The sequence below is a fragment of the Nerophis lumbriciformis genome, linkage group LG01 (assembly GCF_033978685.3).
Source record: "Nerophis lumbriciformis linkage group LG01, RoL_Nlum_v2.1, whole genome shotgun sequence".
In the NCBI taxonomy this organism is placed as follows: Eukaryota; Metazoa; Chordata; class Actinopteri; order Syngnathiformes; family Syngnathidae; genus Nerophis; species Nerophis lumbriciformis.
In genome coordinates, this window is record NC_084548.2 from 44,423,048 (window position 1) to 44,442,067 (window position 19,020).

A 19,020-nucleotide genomic window follows, 5' to 3' on the forward strand; every position below is an offset into this window, starting at 1 on the left:
TGCAGGCTGGCAAGCTAAATGTGGAAAAAATGAGATAAAACCCAACTCTGCTGTTATGTCCTCTGGCCGTTCTCAGTGACGTCATACATTAGAGGAGATTAAGATAGCAACAGATGTACTTCAAATAGCTGCCTTTGGCTGCCATTGTACATGATTTCATTTATGAGCATCAAAATTAAACTGCATGCACGCCCTCTCTCTCAGGGGGCTTATACACAAGATAGTTCATGCAGCTTTACAATCATCTGACCAAAAAAGTCACAGCCTGGAGCGCTGCAGGGTGAAGCCTGAAATGGGGAGACAGCCTCTGAGAATAAACTCAGTTTGGTGAAAATATAAACTGTCGCCACAGAAATTAATGTATTTTAGCATCAGTTTATCTTATAGAGGAAGTGCACTTTTTTGGGAATTTTGCCTATCATTCATAATCCTTATGTGAGACAAGAACACATACAAATTTCTTTTTTTTTTTTTTAGTTATTTGTAATATACGGCAAGTACGAGGTGGCTAACAATGCAGTTAATAGAATTCGCTCAATTGCACCTATAAAGTACTCTAAAAAAACCTCCACAGACATTTTATATGCACACTAAGTATATGTGTAATGTAGTATCCGGCACATTCATAATAAGATATACTATTCACCTATTTTCTTCACACATTTTAAGTATACGGCGGCGCATTCAGTTAACAGATGCAACACAATGTTGGCTATTTATTTCAACAGTAACAACAACTACTACTAACCATGGCAGACTTCATGAGCCCCAACAACGACTATATACTTTGGGACAACGGATGTTCCAAAAACTTGTATTTTTAAGCCTGAGTATATGGAGGGTGATCGACAACTTTTAGAAGCTGAGTGATGAGTAGATCCAGCAAGTACCGGTATTGCTCTGCTGAACAAGAAATGCAAACTATGAAAATAATAAAACAATCTGTCTGCTCTCGCTAGGATGCCGACTGATTGTATGTTCATACTTTATTTTAGATAAAGAATTGATCAGAATCTTCACGCGGGTAAAACAATCAAAAAAAAAAGGTGGGCACAAACAAGCGTCTTTTTGTGTCTTTCTTGCAATCTCCTAGCTCCAAAGTTGACCAACTTCTCGGTTTATAAACACAACCTTCTACTATATAAGTGAGAGACATGATTTATAATCTAGAATTAACTTTCACCAACTCGTAGGCGATGCAGCAGCTCACCGGCTCAGTATGGCAATATTACTGCATAAACTACTTACCTCTCTATGATCATAGCGCCGCTAAAAGTAGTTTAGAACTCATAGCAGTGGTGTGCCGTCAGCGCCAGCAAGGCCTTCTCTGCTGGCCTAACATAACCAGAAATCATGATCAGAATTAAAGATACAAGTATTTTTTTATTTACTTTTCCTAAATATCTAAAAGTATTCATATTCTCTTCATGTCATATTACGCTCCTTCCATCGCTGTTGTTTTTAGGTTATAGAGTTTTTATACTATCAGAATTCAGCTAGCTTATGCTGCCATGCTGTACCAAATCTGCCCGGGACATTCAGAATCCACAACGTCTGTGCACTGTAAGCGAACGGGCACATACAGTTGATAGATAATTGCGATAGCCAATCATTACACGAGTTGTTGTGAGTAAGGCCTTCTAGCTGGCCTAAGGCAGATATATATTGTGATGTTATGAGCTACGTAACATAAGAACTCCATTACCCAGTATGCCACAGTAGTGAAGAGCATGCGCATTAGCCCCGTTTAGGTTTTTGAATGTACACATGCCAGCAGCTGGATGTTATTGATGAGCACGCTGTGGAGTAAACTTTAAGAACCCAGCCAACACGCCTCGTCTGCATCTTTTATGATTAGACAAGACAACACATATATTTGCAAGGCCATTTTCAAGAACGATATTTAAAGAGAAACTACATATTGTGAGACCATGTCGGCCAACCCCGGAAACTAGCTCAGCTGTCCCGGCGATGAAATGGGGAAATGCCCGCCACACAACGAGCGGCACCACTGGCTTATACGGCGTCGAATGGGTGCTACAAATTGTAAGTTCAAATATTTGATTTCTTTATTTTTTCACGTTTAATATGTTTTTTGCAATTTAAATTTTTAAGTTTGACAATTTGAATTGCTGATGCGGGTTTATTAATTTTTAAATGCGCCAGAAAAGAACCCGGTTTGTACACTGTTAAAGGCGTAAATGTGTTTCTGTATAGTATTTCTCCAGCAATGGTCATGTGGGGACATAGATTATGGTATTTTGAGAGGTAATCATTGAAGTCGGACATCACTGAAGGGCTAGGTGGGAAATGCACGGCCCGCCACTGACTTATAGTAACCGTATTGCTAATACTTGGTTACTATACAGGGTACAACATGTAAATAGAATATTGTTGGTGGGTTTTGGATGTTTTTAGAGGACTTTATAGGCACAATAAAAAAAGTAGATGACTCCCATTAGCTACATTGTTAGCCACTTCGTACTTGCCGTATATTACAAAAAAGAATGCATAAAAAAAAGAAAAACGTGTTCTTGTCTCAAATAGAGATTGTAAATGATTCTGAAAAAAATTCTGAAAAAAGTGCCGTTCCCCTTTAATATCTTAATTTTGTATATGATGAGTCTATCTCATCTTCTTTTAGTTGGCACAATGTGTGGTGATGTACACATAAAGGCTGTAGGTTACAACATTTACTAGTAGAATGAGCACTGTTTATAGAAGAGTATTTCTAATTTACATTTTTGAAAACTTGGTTGCTTGTGTTTGTTTGCATGATCTTGAGACATATTCAAATTAGGGGTCATATTATGATTCCAATTTACACTCAACACACTTCCTTGTGGTCTCCATCCTCATAAGCCACATTGCAGTTATTGTCGAAAAGTATTCAGACCCCTTAAAATGTTTCAGTCTTTCTTTCAGTGCAGCCATTTGCTAAAATCAAAAACAGTTAATTTTATTTCTCATTAATGTACACTCAGCACCCCATCTTGACAGAAAAAAACAAATGCAGACATTTTTGCAAATGTATTAAAAATAAAAAAAATTCAGACCCGTTGCTCAATATTTTGTTGATGCACTTTTAGCGGCAATCACAGCCTCAAGTCTTTTTGAATACGATGCCACAAGCTTGGCACACCTATCTTTGGACAGTTGCATAAATAGCAACCCAATTTATAGCAAAACGCATTGATTTTAATTGTGGTCATTTTTGGCCCCACTCATGGAAGAGTGTAAGTATTGGTAGGTTGTGCATCCAAGGGTTAAAAAGACTGACAACAAAGTTTCGTTGTACAAACCCTGTTTCCATATGAGTTGGGAAATTGTGTTAGATGTAAATATAAACGGAATACAATGATTTGCAAATCCTTTTCAACCCATATTCAATTGAATGCACTACAAAGACAAGATATTTGATGTTCAAACTCATAAACTTTATTTTTTTTTTGCAAATAGTAATTAACTTAGAATTTCATGGCTGCAACACGTGCCAAAGTAGTTGGGAAAGGGCATGTTCACCATTGTGTTACATCGCCTTTCCTTTTAACAACACTCAGTAAACGTTTGGGAACTGAGGAGACACGTTTTTTAAGCTTCTCAGGTGGAATTCTTTCCCATTCTTGCTTGATGTACAGCTTAAGTTGTTCAACAGTCCAGGGGTCTCCGTTGTGGTATTTTAGGCTTCGTAATGCGCCACGCATTTTCAATGGGAGACAGGTCTAGACTACAGGCAGGCCAGTCTAGTACCCGCACTCTTTTACTATGAAGCCACGTTGATGTAACACGTGGCTTGGCATTGTCTTGCTGAAATAAGCAGGGGCGTCCATGGTAACGTCGCTTGGATGGCAACATATGTTGCTCCAAAACCTGTATGTACCTTTCAGCATTAATGGTGCCTTCACAGATGTGTAAGTTACCCATGTCTTGGGCACTAATACACCCCCATACCATCACAGATGCTGGCTTTTCAACTTTGCACCTATAACAATGCGGATGGTTCTTTTCCTCTTTGGTCCGGAGGACACGAGGTCCACAGTTTCCAAAAACAATTTGAAATGTGGACTCGTCAGACCACAGAACACTTTTCCACTTTGTATCAGTCCATCTTAGATGAGCTCAGGCCCAGCGAAGCCGACGATGTTTCTGGGTGTTGTTGATAAACGGTTTTCGCCTTGCAAAGTAGAGTTTTAACTTGAACTTACAGATGTAGCGACCAACTGTAGTTACTGACAGTGGGTTTCTGAAGTGTTCCTGAGCCCATGTGGTGATATCCTTTACACACTGATGTCGCTTGTTGATGCAGTACAGCCTGAGGGATCGAAGGTCACGGTCTTAGCTGCTTACGTGCAGTGATTTCACCAGATTCTCTGAACCCTTTGATGATATTACGGACCGTAGATGGTGAAATCTCTAAATTCCTTGCAACAGCTGTTTGAGAAAGGTTTTTGTTAAACTGTTCAACAATTTGCTCACGCATTTGTTGACAAAGTGGTGACCCTCGCCCCATCCTTGTTTGTAAATGACTGAGCATTTCATGGAATCTACTTTTATATGCAATCATGGCATCCACCTGTTCCCAATTTGCATGTTCACCTGTGGGATGTTCCAAATAAGTGTTTGATGAGCATTCCTCAACTTTATCAGTATTTATTGCCACCTTTCTTAACTTCTTTGTCACGTGTTGCTGGCATCAAATTCTAAAGTTAATGATTATTTGCAAAAAAAAAATGTTCATCAGTTTGAACATCAAATATGTTGTCTTTGTAGCATATTCAACTGAATATGGGTTGAAAGTTATTTGCAAATCATTGTATTCCGTTTATATTTACATCTAACACAATTTCCCAACTCATATGGAAACGGGGTTTGTACTTGTGCAATGACAATAAAGACCTATCTGATCTGATCTGATCTCTGACTTGAGGCTGTGATTTCACTTTTTTGTATTCAGCTCAGCAATGTCACCGCCGCACTGCAGCATATGTACATGATTTTTTTTCTCCCTAAGGCATTAGTACATTTTTTAATGATTTAGTACCGCATTATTTTATTAGTAGCAATGTAATGTACAACCCTAGGCCCACTCGTACACAACAAACCGGGCAGCAATGAAGTTAACGGCTAAGATCGTTTTTTTTTTAATCATTCGTCATGCTCCGGTTGATGAGTAAACGAAGAACTACCCGGAGAAGAAGTCGCCATCTATGACTGTTGTCTCTTGTGAATTTTTTAAGGTATGGAACACTAATGTTTTCACAATCGTAAGTACTTTAGCCTAATGTTAGCTAGCGTGGCTAGCTGGCTAACATTACAAACTAACGTTACAAACTAACGTGTAATATATTATATAAGGTATGTAGAAATTGGGAAATCTTCTCTGGCTTTACCTGAGCGAGTCATCATCTGAAATCCCCTCACTTTGAAGAGTTAGATTCATACGCCAAGCCCTCGTTATGTCCACTACCCCTACATGCATTGGAACACCACTACCCTGACGGGAACACGCAAAATGTAGGGATAGGGCTAAAAAAGTAGAGCGATAGGTGTATTGGGCTTGGCCCTTTGTCTTATTATTTCCAAGATTTCGAGGGCCACATAAAATATTGTGGCGGGCCAGATGTGGCACCCAAGTCTTGAGTTCACACCTGTGGTCTGCATAATATGTAATGATAATGCTTTGGTGAAAATTTTGCTAAAATGTTGCTTTACAGACCATCTGAAAGCCACTGTCTCTTAAAAACAAGTAATTTGTGGGGCGGTCATTTTAGATGCAAATGAACCCCTCCACGCTTCGCCCTCCCGCAGCTGACTGAGGCTGCTTCTCAGCCCCATCAGACATTCGAGGCACGCTTCTTGCAAGATAATGAAAAATTAAATAAATCAGAATTTTAAGCTACTTTTTGTTATTGAAAATAGGGCTGCAGCCATCAATTATTTTAGTAACTGATTAGTTTGTTCGATTAATCGTGTAGTCGGGGAAATAGTTTAAATGAATAACGATTGTGCTTGCCAAAACACTTATTCTTTTGTTCTAATAAATGCAAGTCATCAACATTGAAATTGCACTTTTTATGTGCATTATTAAACTAAAAGAGAAATACCAACTGCCGGAGATTAATCGATTAATTATTGCAGCCCTAATTTGAAATATCATCAGCAGAAGACTTAGCATCCAAACGTACATGTAAGAGCCAGAGTCTGACCAGAGAAGATATCAGGGAAAAAGCAACTTCAGTGTTCGAAATCAAAGTGTCTCAAAGGTTTGTACAAATTGATACCTTAACTTAAGAGTGCCCCGACTTATGAGTGTGTTGATATAAGAGCTGTCTCACGACTAATTGTTATGCTTTAAGTTGCAAGCTAAAATTTGAGTTAGAAGCATCCCTGCCATTAGTTGGCACAGCAAATGCCACAATGAACCCTGTAAGATCCGACCAAAACATTTGTTCTTACTCGCTAGCATTAGCTTATAGCTAGATATCGACATAACTTTGTTTTCCAACTATGGAAATGAAGTAAGTGAGTGTGAAGGACAGTGCTGAGAAGAAGAAGTAGATGATTTGCATTGACTTAAAGAAATAAATCATCAAAAACATAACTAAGCGAGTGACCAACTTCACAAAGCAATTCAGAATGACTCTAACACCAGCCAACAATGTTAAAATAATATCTAAATAGCTAACATGTATCTATGAAAACATGGAAAAGCTGCTGATGGTGTATTTGACCATGCTGTACAATATTATTAAATTATTTCACAAAACTACTACAGTAGTTGTGCATAGTACATTTTATTGTATTGTTTGTATACAATATGTTTTATCTAAAAGGTTGTTTTTGTTTTTAAAATGAGTGTTTAAAGACGGCTATTTTGTGGGGGGGGGGGGGGCAAACACCAATTAAATTAATTTCTATTTGTTTGAATGGGAGATGTTGATTTCAGATACCAGTGTTTAGAGTTAAGAGCTCTGTCACAGAACCAATTAAGCTTGTAAGTTGAGGGAGTACTGTATTTGCTTTCTTTTATCACCATTCAATGGCATAAAGCTATAATGCAGGCTACATGTTATTATAATGTCTGCTTCCCTAATTGAAATTACGATGTACATCACTGTAAAAATATAGTATTATACGTAGCATGTTTATCTTTGAACAATAGGTTCCATAGATAAGCTACAATGTCGCTAATGCATCATAACAAACGAGGTTAAAAAAAGGCTTTGCTTGATTGGGCTTGTGTGCTGTAACTGGCCCCCCATAGGGCAATAAAATATACCGGTAAATATACTGACATTTTAATCAATGTGTTTAAAATACATGGGCGCCTGATAGTCTGCTTATGTCAGTGGAAGTGTTCAGTGGAATTGAGGAGAGGCATTATGTTGTGGCTGAAAAAGGGCAAAGGTGGAACGGTAAGAATGGCTGTTTTAAAGACACTCGGGATTCAGTAGCAAGCTTAAGTAATTCAACTGCTTGGTTGAAAGAGGGCTTGAATAAAAGGCGCTGTATATAAAGAGATGCAACGAGGAGGATGAGGAGCATAAATGTGGACTTACAAGGTACACCTCGGAGGTAAAGGTTTTCTCGGATGACCTGCTGAAGTTGGCTGTCCACTGAGCCGGGCGTGAAGCACTTACTGAGATACAACCTGAGATCCTTGCACAATGTGGCGCCTGAGGGAAGGGCACAGAAAACAAGCATGAAAACGAGAGGAGGCAGCACAAAAAGGCACACATAAAGAATAAGCAAATAACAAGAGTGATGATTTGCATGTTTGCGATAGGATTTATTTGCATCTCATCAAAATTTTGGACAGATGAGACGGAAATAAATTCCAATCTTTAACCTCGGCTGTGTTGATTGATCAATTTACTGGCTACAATTTGATATTCACATATGCCAATCTCTCGCTATCAACTCGCATCACACCTGAGTATCGCATGCATTTTTTCTCAGCTCCCTCATGCATACAAAACAATCTCCTGATGTTAATTGCACCAGACTTAACAAGTGAGGTTTCCTGCCGGAGAGGTAGAGCCAATCACCTGGGCTGGCTTTCATCTTTCTGATCTCTTAATATCATCTCAAGTGCTTTACAGTTTCTGTTGACAGGCCACTTGCTGTTATTGATGGACTGAGCACATCACTGGCCTGCCACTCTGACAGACGACCATTCGACGATTCCCCTGTAGGCTATGCCGTCTGCTCGCAAAGGTGGCAGACTCAATGCTCTGAGCTATTAAAAGAAATGTCAGAGTGGTATAGGTTTAGTCGTCGAGAAAGTCATCTGCATACTGTACTGTATATACTGTACATACGTGCAGTGGCTGCATATGGCAGTCGTGTTAAAAAGGTGAATGCACTTGTGCTTGTTTGTTGCTTATCTAAGAGGTAGCTGAACACCTGATTTGGGGCCGCTCACTAATTAATATTTTCCTAAACTCTTGGTATTCTTATAACTGTTCAATTGAGACAAAATGGGCCTGATCTACAAAGATCCAAATCACCACAAGCTAAAAAACATGTGCAAACTATAAAATTGAGTGTAAGATTAGTGGGCGTGTTGTGGGTGACCCTCAAAAAGACGGCGTGTAAAATTGATAACAAGTGGTGCACACCGCCCTATTTAAATGAGGATGTTCCGTGTATACCGGCTGTCACTATATAGACCAGGGGTGTCAGACGTACGGCCCGAGGGCCGAATCAGGCCCGCAAACAGGTTTTATCCGGCCTGCGGGATGAGTTAAAAAAAATTACCCTGACATTTTTTTAGGAAAAAAACAACTGTTCTAAATGTGTTCACTGGATGACCCAATAGCATTTATTTGTATCTTTGTAGATGATGCTACATATGTACAAAATAAACCACATGATGTTAGTACATCAGTCGAGGAAAATGATCAAACTGCATAAATAACATAATGTAATTTGATTTTGATATCATTTTTTTAATCTTGATATAATTGAAAATTACCACCCATGAGTTGACTGATGAACATGATCACATAATTTATTCAGAAAATATAAATAACGACAAATAAAGTATATATACTACTAACCGCAACAGGTAATTGTAAAAAAACAAAACAACAACATTATGATTTGTATTATTTCAGAATGTGCTTGTTCTATTTTTAAACAAAGAAAACAATCTGAAGTTGTCTTTACTTTTAAGTTATCGTGCCGTGATTTTACCAGTCCGGCCCACTTGGGAGTAGATTTTTCTCCATGTGGACCCCGATCTAAAATGAGTTTGACACCCCTGATATAGACACTCAATTCCCTCCACATAAATTGCATCTTAAATACCACCTGTGGTGTTTCGTCATGTTATTGACATGCAGCATACAAATATAAAATATAGCAACTTTTTATAAGCTATAATGAAGCGTGATCTAGACCAGTGTTGAGACGGTCGCCAAAAAATATCTGTATGGGCCGCAGCGGTACTTGCCTGTAAGTCACTTTTCTACCACTTGTGGCATTAATGACAATCCATCCATCCATCCATCCATTTTCTACAGCTTGTCCCCTTTGGGGTCAATATCAAACAAATATAAGAAGTCTGGAGCTAAAGTCATAGAGAAGTTTCTTAACTGGTGAAAAAAGTGGGGAAACTGTATTTTAATTATATAAAATTTTTCATTAAATCCAATTTTTGTTGACAGTTTATCCAACAAACATACATAATATTATGTTTTATTATTTATTTAGTAAGAATTAATTTATTTTAGCACCTCGTAATTGTATGTACATATATTTTTCATCAGTTTTTATGACTCCCTTCTTTTACAGTATATTTGATAAGTATTTATTTTTGCAATCAGCCTTACATAAGCCTTGATAATAATTTTTATGATTAAAACATGCTTTGGAATTATTTTACAATGTTCATCCTGTTAAACTGTGTACCGGTTATATGAATTTATTGAATATGAATAAAATCAAGAGCGTGATTACTAATTCAGTGTTAATACAGTATTTGAGTGGAAAAGTTTGGCCCTGAGGTCAAAAAGGTAAAGAACCCCTGATCTAGACAACATAAACTTTTTTAGCATGCTAAAAGTGCACTCTGGAAAGCGCTGCAGTAATGGGATGGTGCGTCTGGAATGATTCAACCACAAGAAAATGCATATTGCAAGAAGTTTTTAATAACATATTTCCCATATGAAAAAACAAACTGCATTTAAAAAATAATTTGTTTTAATAACCCCCTTCAATCATCCAGCAGCTATAAAATTATAAAATAATATTGCTAAATAGACGATATGACTAATATTTTCATTTGGCAACTCAAACATGCTGACATGCACACACACACAAAGATATCTTCTCTTAATTGTTTGTCTTTGCAGCGCATTCGCCTCCTTTCTCACAGTCACTTGTGTGTAACCGTGTAGGTCTGCATGCACATTTTAAACATGCTAAATAGAGAAGCACAGTTTTAGCCTTGATAAATCACTGGGATTTAGGACAGACACGCTGAATGGATTGCGCTCTCTATTTTGCACAATTGTTCTCTGCGCACGAGCTTAGAAGATCAGCTCTGTGTGCACTATAAAGTTAGCACTTGTTTTAATACACGCAAACCTTTGTTATTTAACAAATACAAATACAAATTACCACATAAACATATGCATAAACACACCACTTCACTGTGAGTGGAGATCAGCTTTGTAAATGAAGTACAATTCAAAAGTTACCAGTCATATAAATAAATCACAAATTCTATTTTCTTTTTGTCTAAGTAGCTTTAAAAGTGATGAAAGTTGGAGACCCCTGGTCTAAAGTGTAGTGTCTTACTCAAAGTAAAATACAGTATTTCTTATTTAGCAGGAATTCAGGTTCATCGTTAGAAAGTTCCATTATCTGTATACTGTAATTCAAATGTGTGCATATATACACCAGTTTATCATAAAGAATGGCATTAATAAGCTATAAATATGTCTATTTGTCATGTATTATAGCAATTACTGCTTTACTAATTATCATTGTTTGTGCGTAAATAAGCTGTGTTGAATGCTCATCAAGCAATGACCTACACCCCTTCCCCTGGGCAGCATATTCACCACCCAATAAAACAAAATATAGTGCAGCATTTCAACATTATACATCCCCACCGCCCTTTTTTTTATTATTACAGAGTAACCTTTTTTAATTCCTGCCAACATCAAGGATTTACTCAAGCAAATAGTTATGGGTTTTTTGCTATGAACTGCTCTACTTTATCACTGCGTGCATATTTATGTGGTTGGTTGGTGCAGAAGGGTGACACCTGGGGATGTTAAGACGGATGCTACACCAATATTCCGAATGAGAGCGCTCCATTACTAAACAATGGCTCAATTAGTATTAAGATGTGGGCTTAATTTCAAGGCGTGAACAGCAGGAGATGACATGGTAGGAAGAGGAGGTGTTGTACTGCGACTGGGTGCATCAGCTCATCCATCACAGTCAAGGTAACATGCATTCACTCTGACGGGGGAGGCTTCTCAAATAATATGGATTCACCAGTGGCAGTGGGACCAGGAGCAGAGGTCCCCACTTACACCGCCGTGGCCAAATCAGCTATCAATCAAGAAGGCAAGGCCATGGGGAACCGTGGTCAGGTGACACTCGACTGACATATTACTCTGCTCCGAACCAACCAAGACATCCGTTATCCCTGCCCCGTGTTCTTAACATCAAGGTCCCCCGGCAATTGACGGACAACTATATGGCCACACTCTTGTCATGTGTCATTAGATTCTGATCTCCTCCCCACGCAGCGCCTGACAAGATCGCCTTGACATATCCACACTAATCGACGAGTGCAGATCAACATCTGAATGCTACAGCAAGCAGATCTGGTTTGTGAGAGTTGAGGTGGGGGTGGCTGCAGGAGAGCTGTGGCGTGTTTGAGCCACATTGTTGTGGATGATAAATTGGACACCGGAGTGATTGCTTGGGTGTAGTGAAGCAAGTGCAATGAAGAGAAACTCAATCAAGAGTAGGAAAGTAAAGGGCATTGAAAACAAAGGCTGGAATTACACTGCAGGTCTTTATACCTCATTTCTGATGTATTTATTATACTATACAGAGCATAGGCGCCGATCTACATTTCTGCCAGTGGGTGCTCGGTGTGTGTGTATTAAAGTTGTCCAGATACCAATATTTTGGTACTGGTACCAAAAGTATTTCGGTACTTTTCGGTACTTTTCGATACTTTTCGATACTTTTCTAAATAAAGGGGACCACAAAAAATGTCATTATTGGCTTTATTTTAACAAAACAATCTTACAATACATTAAACATATGTTTATTATTGCAATTTAGTCCTTAAATAAAATACTGAACATACTAGACAACTTGTCTTTTAGTAGTAGGTAAACAAACAAAGGCTCCTAATTTAGCTGCTGACGTATGCAGTAACATATCGTGTCATTTATCATTCTATTATTTTGTCAACATTATTAAGGACAAGTGGTAGAAAATGAATTATTAATCTACTTGTTCATTTACTGTTAATATCTGGTTATTATCTGTTTCAACATGTTCTATCTACACTTCTGTTAAAATGTAATAATCACTTATTCTTCTGTTGTTTGATACTTTACATTAGTTTTGGATGATACCACAAATTTGGGTATCAATCCGATACCAAGTAGTTACAGGATCATACATTGGTCATATTCAAAGTCCTTGTGTGTCCAGGGACATATTTCCTGAGTTTAAAAACATAATATACATTTAAAAAAACGAAAGAAGATTTTGTGAGGCTAAAAAATATCGATGTAATCATAGTAATCAATCCTTGAGGGTTTGCACTGGCTCCCTGTTCATTTTAGAATTGATTTTAAAACCTTGCTGTTTGTTTTTAAAGCTTTACATGGACTGGCACCTCAGTATATCTCGGACCTCATCCAAACTTACAATCCTGCGCGCGCTCTGAGGTCCGAGAGCCAGCTCCAGCTCGTGGTGTCCAAGACGAGACTTAAAACCAGGGGAGACAGGGCCTTCTCTGTGTTCGGCCCTAAGCTCTGGAACACTCTGCTCCTCCATGTTCGAACTGCTCCCACAGTGGAGTGTTTTAAGTCTCGTCTTAAGACCCACTTTTATTCTCTGGCGTTTAACACTACGTGAGTTGTGTGGTCCTCTGTTGTCCTTTGTGTTTTTAAAATTTTGATTTCTATTTACTGTTTTAATTGGTTTTACCCTTTTGAAATTGTTTTTAATGATATTTATTTTATATTGTTTTTAATTGTGTTTAATATTGTTGTGCAGCACTTTGGAAACATTTTGTTGTTTAAATGTGCTATATAAATAAAGTGGATTGGATTGGATTGGATAGTAGTATCGACTAGATACGCTATTGTACGTGGTATCATCACAGTGGATGTTAGGTGTAGCTCCACCAATGGCGTTTGTTTATATTGTAGCGTCCCGAAAGAGTTGGTGCTGCAGGGAATTCTGGGAATTTGTTCTGTAGGGTTTATGTTGTGTTGCCGTGCAAATATTCTTCCAAAATGTGTTTGTCGTTGTTGTTTAGTATGGTTTCACTATATGGCATATGTTTATGACAGTGTTGGCATTGTTCATACTGCCACCTTTAGTGTGACATGTATGGCTTTTGACTAAGTATGCCCTTCATTCGCTCATGTTCATTGTGTTTAAAGTCAAATTGACTGTGTCATTAGTTCGTTGTCGGGCACAATGAAATCTTGGTTAGGCTTTGTGAAATATAGGCTGTATGATTTGTGACTTATTTATTATGTAAACCGGATCAAACCCGCCACAAAATTAACAACAACAAGACTTATTTTTCATAAATAATTAATGGATTGGGCAGCACAGTGGAAGAGGGGTTAGTGCGTCTGCCTCACAATACAAAGGTCCTGAGTAGTCTTGGGTTCAATCCCGGGCTCGGGATCTTTCTGTGTGGAGTTTGCATGTTCTCTCCGTGACTGCGTGGGTTCCCTCCGGGTACTCCGGCTTCCTCCCACTTCCAAAGTCATGCACCTGGGGATAGGTTGATTGGCAACACTAAATTGGCCCTAGTGTGTGGATGTGAGTGTGAATGTTGTCTGTTTATCTGTGTTGGCCCTGCGATGAGGTGGCGACTTGTCCAGGGTGTACCCCGCCTCCCGCCCGATTGTAGCTGAGATAGGCTCCAGCGCCCCCCGCGACCCCAAAGGGAATAAGCGGTAGAAAATGGATGGATGGAATTAATGGATTGAAAGTTGCCATCAATCCCACGTGGGTGCTCGGCATTGTCCGTGGGTGCTCGAGCCCCGAAGCACCCACGGGATCAGCGCCTATGATACAGGGGTACCTTGGAATACGAGTTCCCCGGTTTATGAGTTTTTCAAGATCTAATTGTTAAGCTTGGTGTTACGTGCCTCCCCACTAGTTAGTTGCCATAGTAAATGTTAACCTGTAAGATCTGACCAAAACACGCTGTTTAGTTTATAGTTACAGATCGACAAAACCATGTTTTTCCAACCATGGCACCGAAGAAAGTTAGTGTGGAGGACAGTGCTGAAGAGTAGAAGTGGATGATATTCATTGAATAAAGAAATAAATCATCAGAAACATGAACAACCATGTAGCCGACTTTGCGAAGCAGTTGGAGCATACATCACTGCTCGTCTGCACCATATTGAAGCAGAATGAGTCGATGTAACTCCGGCCAAGGACATTCGGCCTGTTACATATTAAAATTGTGGTGTTTTTTGGGGGCCCAGGCATCGATTACATCGATTTAATAGTGTCAGCAAGCCACGTGTTCTTTTTAAATCTATAAATTATGTTCTTAATCCGAACCCAGCCACTTCACTGGAGATGACAAGTGAAACTTGTCAAAATGTATCTCCTTTTTTAACGACAAGGTTGCTACAAGTCGGGAAAATTGTTCTCCTTCTCCATTGAGTTTCAATGTGGGCACTCAGTGCTCGGCTGTGTTTTGTCAGTTTGAGCCTATGCCGATGCCTGAGCTTACAGGAATAGTTGACAAACTAAAACCCTTGTCCTGTCCCACAGACCCAGTTCCCCCTCACTTTTTTAAAGAAGTCTGGGACTCTATTGACTTGTCTGTTAGGGACATCATCAACAGCTTGATTTCTGGCAGTGTGCCCTCTTTTTGTAAAGGAGCTGTTGTTGAGCCTTTGATAAAAAAAAGCAGGTCTTGATCCTACAAGTTTGTCAAATTTTCGGCCCATTTCTAAATGACCTTTTGTGTCAAAAATTTTGGAGAAATGTGTTTTGACGTAACTGCAGCCTTTTTTAGATGAGAATAGCACTTTAGATCCATTTCAGTCTGGATACAAAGCTTTGCATAGTACTGAATCTGCACTTTTAAAGGTTTTTAATGATTTGCTTTTCTAATGTCTGATTCTGGCAGCTCTGCCATTTTAGTGCTTTTAGATCTTACAGCTGCCTTCGACACAGTTGACCACACAATTCTTTTAGACCGCCTAAGAGACTGTGTGGGTGTCAGGGGGACTGCATTAGAGTGGTTCAGATCCTACCTGTCAGAGAGGTCCTTCTCTGTCAGGCTGGGGGATGCCACCTCTTCTTCTGCTCCGCTTTATTGTGGTGTCCTTCAGGGATCTATTCTAGGCCCTATCCTGTTCGCTCTATATCTCCTCCCGATTGGAGAGATTTTTAAGAGGCATGGAGTGTCTTATCACTTTTATGCAGACGACTGCCAAATTCATATGCCGATTTCAAAAGGCCACGGCCCCCTGACACTCCTTCTCAACTGTCTATGCGACGTCAAGGCTTGGTTAGCCCAGAATGTTTTAATAATGAAAGGGAAAAACGGAAATTTTAGTTTTTGGTGCGGCATTCACTGACTTGGGACCATTGCAAAATTATGTGCGTCCCAAAGTCACCAGCCTTGGCGTCACTACAGACAGCGATTTTAAACTTGACAAACAAGTCAATGGCGTTTTAAAATCGTGTTTTTATCATCTTCGTCTTTTAGCAAAGGTAAAACCGTTTTTATCTTTTAACCTTTTTGAACAAGTCGTACATGCTTTTATTTCAAGTGGCCTGGACTACTGCAATGCACTTTATGCTGGCATTAGCCAAAAAGCTCTCTCCCGATTGCAGTTAGTCCAGAACGCGGCAGCACGACTTTTAACAGGGGCCAGGAAACGCCAGCATATAACCCCAATTCTTGAGACTTTGCACTGGCTCCCTGTTCATCTTAGAATTGATTTTAAAACCTTGCTGTTTGTTTTTAAAGCTTAGAGTATTTCATCCTGTTTAGTGCCTTGAGTGAGGTTCTTCATTCATCACTCCAAGCAAAGTTTGTAAGTTTTACAATATAACTAAAACAATTCAAACTTACCTAAGTCTCACATGTTTGATAGTGGTGTTTTCATGCACATTTGTAAGTGCTATCGTAATGTAATCAAGCTAACATCGTTAGCATTAGCTAATATGCTAACACGTTTATAAGTGTGTGTGTTAGTATTATTAACTTAAAATGGCATTCTTTTTGTATTGTTTCAGTTTCACAAATTGTCCTGTAAATTTACCAAAATGTCACTGTGGAGTTATTGAGTCTGTTTAGCTGATTGTAGAGCTAGCTTCCGCAGCTATTGGGTCCATGACAATGACTTGTGTTTTGTTGGATCAGCCGTTTTCAAGGTAGCAAATGGGCCGCAAATAAATATTTTTAAAAATTATGTGCAATTAACTAATTTCACAATGTATCTGCAGCTTATAGTCCGGTTCGGCAAATTCCTGGGAAAAAAATGTTTTTCTTCTAAACTTTTGTGAGTGCGGCTTTGAGGAAAATTGGGTATTTTGATGCAGATGGTATATGTCTAATCTGATTTTGTACCCACATGATTGATGATCTGATCTGGGTTATATTTTTCAATGTTCAAACTGCCATGGTGTATATCTGAACAATAATACATGAGCAGAACTGGATCACATATAAATCCAGCCTATATGTGTTATCAGAAAATTGAAACATTTTATTCAAATGAATGCAAACTGCTGTATTGTGCGTTTGTTTGGCGCATTGAATTGACAATTTGCTGAGTCATACCTGGTGATACTGTTTTGATGCGGACAGGGTGTGGGCAGGAGTTGAGGACACCTCGTACATCTCCTAAAGTCATGCCCAATACGGGTGTTCCCCCAATCTCCAGAATGATGTCGCCCACTGTGATTGCATCCCCGGGAGCCACTGTGACAAAAGGAAACTCTCCATAATCTGCTCCTCCTCCAATGGCGATGCCGAGATCCCCAGATGAGCCTATCAAGGGGACAAAGGTGTCCTGCATCTTGGAACGCCAATGCTGCTTTTTTGCCGCCGTCTTAGACATGGCAAATGAGCTGCAAAGAAATAGGAAACACAGATTGAAGTTGAGCGTAAAGTGTGATCCGGTTAAAAAGAAAAAAAGTGTCAAGATGCTGCACCTTTGTTAGCTGATCACTTTGAATCTCAAATGATTACTTGGTACTCAAAAAGGAATATGGGAATTTGGTCTTTACCTGTGTTTTTAACACAAACAAACACCAGAACAATGACTGGCACACGGACACTATCTATCCCTCATGTGTGCTGCAGGCTTGACGTTGTGTTTACATGACAACACACGGCAGTTCATGCACTTTCATACACACCCCAGATTACATGGGAAAAAGCTGACCAGAAAGATTGTGGGGAGTTAAAAACACATCGAAAATAAATACATTTGCATTCCAACAAATGCAATGTTTTTCTTCATTTTTTTTCCACAGCTAAGGTGAGGAGAGCAAATACTAAACAGCGGCAAGAGTAAACACGGAGAAAGTTGCTGACAGGATTTCTTTAAGCTGACAGTGATGTGACAGCTGTGATGTCCGGAGAGAACAGACGGCACTCCTGTGTCACCTTGCCACACAGGGAAGTGTGACAGTGTGGCTGTACACAAGAAAGCATAGAAAACGCACTACCAAAGAGGTAGTCTGGTAATATGCTTAAGGAGGACAATGGGCAGACCAGTTAGGTTACTGTAGATTCATAGATATTTCCAGAGAATACCGTAAAATTTCCGTATAGATACCGTAGAATTTCTTATTTTGTTAATATATTTCATTATTTTTGTGTTTGTAAGTGTAATTTTTTTCACACTTCTTTTAAGATGCCGTTTTTATTCTAGTATTTTTGTTATGATCGTTCACGACTGTTTTACCTTTGTATATTTCCCAGTGTTTTGTGTTAGTTTCAGTGTCAGCGCTCCCTCCTCCCTGTTTTTCCACTTCCTGTGCGGTTCCCCTGCCTCATCACAGCCAGTGTGGAGCGCTAATTGACACACCTGCCTCCGTTTGGTGATTAGGACACTCACCATGTGAAAGCTTTACGTGCCATCGCCACGTTTCAGACAGTTTTGGTACATTGCTAAATACACACCTCAGTTAGTTACTGCAAGTGTAACTTTGCTTCTGCTAACAGTTGTTCTTTTGCATTTTCACCTGTAGTTGACAGCTCTTCCCACCTCCGTGCTCTTAATTGTTATGTTTTATTTCTTGGTGCCTACTAAAGCAGTTCTTATCAAATAATGGAGCGGGGGGGGGGCATGTTTTATCAGTATCATGCACTATCATTCTTTAAACCCCGCTTCGAAAAGCTGTTCCCTACAAAACGTGCTCATTGTAGACATTTCAGTTTTTTCCAATTGCTTACACACTAAATTTGAAATGTTCACACAGTTAACAAAAGTCTACACACAGTAAGCAAAACCACTGTGCAGATTTGCCTAATATTAGGTATAGACTCTGCTTCACAGTTTTTACGAAATATTACACACAATGCTTTACACATACCTTCCCATCTTGCACACATATGAGGATTGTGATACACACATCTTGCACACACACTACGATTGTGATACACACATCTTTACACCTTACACAAAGATAAGGATTGTGAAGTTACTTCCTGGTCAATCCAAAGGGCTGGCTTGCCAATGACCACACAATTGAACACATTGGATAATCACATCCACCAGGTGTAAAGACACACAGGTGACAAAT

The 19,020-nt window shown here is 39.2% G+C and overlaps 1 protein-coding gene across 4 annotated transcripts in view; it reads right to left on the reverse strand.

The window, feature by feature from the left end:
* Positions 1 to 19,020, reverse strand: part of magixb (MAGI family member, X-linked b) — a 126,193-nt gene that overhangs the window by 63,843 nt on the left and 43,330 nt on the right. For all 4 annotated transcript variants that reach the window (XM_061983256.2, XM_061983246.2, XM_061983237.2 and 1 more), the window contains exons 2-3: positions 17,048 to 17,337; positions 7,560 to 7,676 (exon numbers count right to left, since the gene is read on the reverse strand). In XM_061983256.2, the coding sequence (XP_061839240.2) occupies positions 7,560 to 7,676; positions 17,048 to 17,327 (397 nt within the window). In that variant the 5' untranslated portion in view covers positions 17,328 to 17,337. The remainder of the gene's footprint in view (positions 1 to 7,559; positions 7,677 to 17,047; positions 17,338 to 19,020) is intronic.